The sequence below is a fragment of the Trypanosoma cruzi genome, genomic scaffold (genome assembly GCF_000209065.1).
Source record: "Trypanosoma cruzi strain CL Brener 1047053517087 genomic scaffold, whole genome shotgun sequence".
In the NCBI taxonomy this organism is placed as follows: domain Eukaryota; phylum Euglenozoa; class Kinetoplastea; order Trypanosomatida; family Trypanosomatidae; genus Trypanosoma; species Trypanosoma cruzi.
This window is the reverse complement of record NW_001849447.1, coordinates 787,896-792,538: the sequence shown is the minus strand read 5'-3', so window position 1 is coordinate 792,538 and position 4,643 is coordinate 787,896. Positions and strand designations below refer to the sequence as shown.

Here is a 4,643-nt window from a genome sequence, read left to right as displayed (position 1 = left end):
TACACCTCGTCGGGCTTCAGCTGCGCAATGAGGTGGTGCAGCACCGTGCCGTCTGTCATGTCGCCGTAGTGGAGCGTGAGATGCTCATTGCGATAGATGTGGTCGATGCGGCCCGTGTTAAAGGACGAAGACCGCCGAATGACGCCGTGCACATCGTATCCCTTGCTAAGGAGCAGCTCCGCAAGGTACGACCCGTCCTGTCCGGTGATACCGGTGATTATGGCGACACGCCGCCTGGACAGTGACGCCATGAGCTCCCCACTTGCTTCCACTCACCCTTGCAGCAACTATTGAGCGCGGTATTCTAAAACAGAAGGAGGTATGGATAGCAGAAGGGTCCCACTGCATGCACACAGACGCCACGGAAACAGCGACAGTCTCCCCCCATTTAACTGAACACATGGAAAGAGGATAGCGCAACACAGCGCCTGGTTTCTCCTTACAGTTGCAGCCATGCATCACCAGAGAAAAATCGCAATGGGGAGGCGTGGCGCACGGAAATAAATAAAAAAATGGCTCTACCCGTGCCTCAATGTAATCAAACCACAATGCGTTCTCAATAGTGAACTAAATAAAAAGAGTATGGGTATGATTACGCACGTCTGTAACCTTACAATTAGATATCGCTGGAGCGCCACCGATCACTCAGTAAAAAGGATCCCCAGCGGGAAGATCCCACCAGATGTTCCTTATTGACATGCTTCAAGACTTCCAGTTCCCGCCATTCTCTCCAACGCGGGGAGCACCAGCGACTATAGGGACAATCGCGGTAAAACATAGCGTAGTGCGCACCAATTTCGCGCTCTTCCATAATTGTAATCATGCCCCAAACGATATGATAGAGACTGATCGTCCATAGGATGTTGTACCAATCAAGATCCTCTGTGATCTTTCCCAAGACTGTAGGCATGTACTTGTTGCCACAGCTGCGGCGTGTACGTTGATACTCCCACATCAGCAATCGATATTGTCGGCTCCAGTGTGTAGCGTAGCGACGCGAAATAATCGTCCCAATAAGTGTCATAAATGTCCAAAGAAAAACGTTGAGGCCAGCGGACTGCCAGTTGAGTTTCCACAATGTCTTTTTGTTTTTGCTCCACAGGGCCTCTGATTGGATAGTTTGGTGTGTGAAGATTATCAGAAATACTGGGAGCGGCAGCAAGAGATGCCGATCCAAAAAGCCTTTCATGCCGCGTCCTTCGCACATGCGGCCTCCCAACACGACAAGGTTACATGGAAAAGTGATGGCAAACACCGCTGCCCCAGCAACTGCAGCACAACGAACGCCACAGCAGAAAGCACACTTGCGACGGGGCTCAAAGTCATTGAAAGTCCCCGGCGAAGAACGCGGGCGTTGGGTCTGCCCGAGGTCCATCCACTGCTCTGAGACGGTGTCTGATTCCCGCCTCCTTCCTACTCACTCTGCCTGTCTCCTTTCCTCCTTTCTGGAACTACAGGAGAAGAAGGGCCCTTATTCCCTTGCTAATTTATTTGTTTATTTTTGGTGCGTCCCGCCGTTGAAAAACAGAGAGGAAACAACAATGCATTAGGGACTCTTCGCATGATAGACCGTGAGAAGGGAGAAGCGCAGATGGTGGAGCACATGGCGGTAGAAAAGAAGCGGCCAAAAAGAAAAAAAAAGCCAACAAAAACAACAACAACAAAATAAGAAGGAAAAAGGATCGTCTTTTGATGCAACTCCTCTATTTTCCCTTCAGGTACTTCCTTCTCCATGCACCTCCACCAACGCACACGCAAAGAGAAAATGGAAAGACAGTGCGGCAGGAGGAGGAAGTCCCTGGCCATCAGAGCGGATCCAAAAAAAAGGGATAAAAAAAAGGACTAAATCATAAATCACTTTTTGCTTCGTATTGGGATGGATGGATGAGAAGAGTGAGGACGCACGAAGAACTTGAAGCACACGTACACACTTCACAAGAGTCCTCAACGGGTACACAAACCGGATTGGCGTAGGCATCACATCAGCAGCAATGAAAAAAGGCTCTCACACAGGAACAACGGCAACAACATCATCCTCTTCACCAGACAAAATAAAGGAGTAGCATCGTCAAAAGTATGCCACCGTACACTAGCCATGCGTCCACTTTATTGCGACGCATAATTTGCAATATTGTCGAATTCGCAACACCAAGAGACTCCAATACGTCTGCAACTTTGCTGCCTGTTCCTTCGAGCCGCCCACCCTGATCCCGCAGTGCTTTCATGACTGAATTGCTTTCATCAAGCATCGCCCGAACACGTGCGCGTGCGTAATGCAGAGATTTTCGCTCATTTTCCAAGTGTTTTAGGGAAGAAAGATCATCTTGACCACCACCGCTCCGCATCGTTCCAAGAAGCTTCTCAACCTCCGAAATGTGCGTCTGGCGCTGTAGTGCCTTCCGCCTTGAACGCTGCAACGATGTATCTATCAAATTGAGCTCGGCAAGCAGCTGCTGTGCCACGCGTCGCTGCAGGTCCGTCACTGCTTGAGCGCCAGCCGCTCGTGCGTGTACATTTGACATTTCCCACATTGCTTGTGAGGTAACAGCGCCATTTGATGGATTAACGTCCAAGCGTCCCTCCGACAGCGCCAGCAATGCTACACGGGCGCTTTCCATTCGCTCCTGCACGTCCTCGTACGGGATTGAACCGCCTTTTTCCGCCTCTGCCACTAGCCGACTAAGCACCGCTACATTACTTTTCGCCTGCCGTAGCTGTTTTTCCGCCGACGTCCCGGACTCACTTGTGTCCATGCAAGGCACTCTCGCAACGGATTTCAAACGCCACAAGCGGCAACAGAAAAGCGAGGACTGATACAATCAAGAAACAAACGTATGATAAATGGAAGAATATTCTCTACCTTGCTCTTCCCGGACATAAGAAAAAAAAAAGAATAGAAAAGAAAAATGTCTTATATTTTTCCCCATTTATTTTTTTTTGAATGGCATGCAGTGTATGTATACGTCCAAAACCAGCGGGAAGTTTCCCATTGACTCCTCATTCTCTATGATCCGCAAGTACGCACACAAAAAAAGTGAGTTTGCAGAAAAGTGTCATCCACCCCGATTCGTGCGTGAAATTTGTAAAATTATTCGCTGCGACAAAATACATGATGAACAACATGAGCATAATAAATATCACTACGTGTATTTACAAAAAGGTTGGTAATGTCAGGCCATTCCTCTCGCGAGCCGTCCTGCACACAAGCACAGAAGACGCCCTTAAAATCCCTTAAGGTCGTACTCTCCAGCTTTACCGTTTTTGTAACACGCATGAACAAATACAGAGAGTTCAAGAAGGATGCGCCCAGGAATAATCTTCTGGTCCACTGGCCCAATCCTGAGTTTCTCAATAATAGAAACCAAAAAAAAAAAAAAAAATAGTATTAAGAAAACTGATGAATGGAATAAGACTGGGGATTCACCACAAACCCAAAGTTCAACAACAAGTAAGTGTACATGTATATGTATGTATTTGTATATGTCATCCGTTAGCCTCAATCGTGTCCAGTTCACTCTATTCGGATGGGACGCATGTATTTATTTATTTATTACATACGAGGTGGCAGACTTTGAACTCCTCCAGCCACAACACCCCGCCGCGTGGTGGGAATCAAAAGGGGATTAGGGTGGGATGGCAAAATAAAACCAAAAATAAAATAATATCTTGCCCCTATCGGTTCCCTGCCGCCCCACCAAAGTCATGTCCTTCGCAATATATTCATACGGTAGAAGAGTGTCACAAAGAAGTGCATTCGTTTTATCAGGATATACATATATGCATTCAATTTGGCAGCCAGCTCTCCCGCGATCATTCTCTTCACGAGCTCCTAATAAAAAAATGGCACGAACACACACACACACACGTCCCTCCAGGTGACGTACAGCGTTCGAACACACCGCCAGCCACAAAGAGTCTGATAAGGGGACGCAATCACACACACACACAGAAAAAAAAACAGCGCAAAAATAACAATACCATACCGCATAAAGACAAAACAAAACAGTGAATGGTCGTTATAAATAGCAGTTCCGTTCAAAATGCAAAGGCAATTGACGAGGAGGGACAGCTAAGCCGACAAAGTAACAAGCGGTCCTGCAAAAACAGACGGCGTAATGCAGCGCAACAACAGAAGACAACACAGAGCTTCTCCCTGTACTTCTGCCCCTCGTCACCGGAACTTTTCCCTCTCCTCCATCCATCCTTCCCTCTCATTTCCGCCTCAGCGCTCGCAGCAATTCCCCAGTGACGCGTTCCCTTCTTCCTTTCGTCTGCTCCCTCGTTTCAGGGCGAAAAGCCCTCGCTTGTTCTGTCATCTGCTGCCTCACCCGTTCGCCACTCCTCCGGCGTCCCCCGACACAGAGGCAAGCGTGAAGTAAATGCCCCACCGCCCATCCACCGCCATGTGCCAAACGAGCACGGAGGCCAAAACAGAGGCACAGTCGCATATTTTTCCCGCAGTTGTGACTGCACCTCTTCGGGCTCCTTTTTCTCTCTCATACTCCGCAAGAAAAAAAAACCGCACGCAAGAGCAACAGTCACGCACATTCCCCTCCCATGCACAGCTCTCCGGACACATTCGTTCCGCCTCATCGCCATGCGTCCGCACCGGTTTCCGTATCGCGGATCTCCTGCTGCACCAT

At 48.7% G+C, this 4,643-nt stretch overlaps 3 protein-coding genes across 3 annotated transcripts, besides 3 other annotated features; all 3 read right to left on the bottom strand.

The window, feature by feature from the left end:
• Tc00.1047053471901.5 (GDP-mannose 4,6 dehydratase, putative) lies at positions 1-251 on the bottom strand (the record flags this gene model as incomplete). Its single annotated transcript, XM_798455.1, has 1 exon — positions 1-251. A coding segment is annotated over one exon (251 nt), but the record flags the coding sequence as incomplete, so codon positions are not given.
• Positions 1-3,849: a sequence feature (haploid, Esmeraldo-like haplotype).
• On the bottom strand, positions 617-1,375 carry Tc00.1047053471901.10 (hypothetical protein, conserved; the record flags this gene model as incomplete). The annotated part of the gene is made up of 1 exon (XM_798449.1): positions 617-1,375. One exon carries the CDS (start codon positions 1,373-1,375, stop codon positions 617-619), a length of 759 nt encoding a protein of 252 aa, XP_803542.1.
• Positions 2,040-2,753, bottom strand: Tc00.1047053471901.20 (SNARE protein, putative; the record flags this gene model as incomplete). Its single annotated transcript, XM_798451.1, has 1 exon — positions 2,040-2,753. The coding sequence occupies one exon, from the start codon at positions 2,751-2,753 to the stop codon at positions 2,040-2,042; it is 714 nt and encodes a 237-aa protein (XP_803544.1).
• Positions 3,538-3,831: a mobile genetic element.
• Positions 3,850-4,643: a sequence feature (heterozygous, non-Esmeraldo-like haplotype).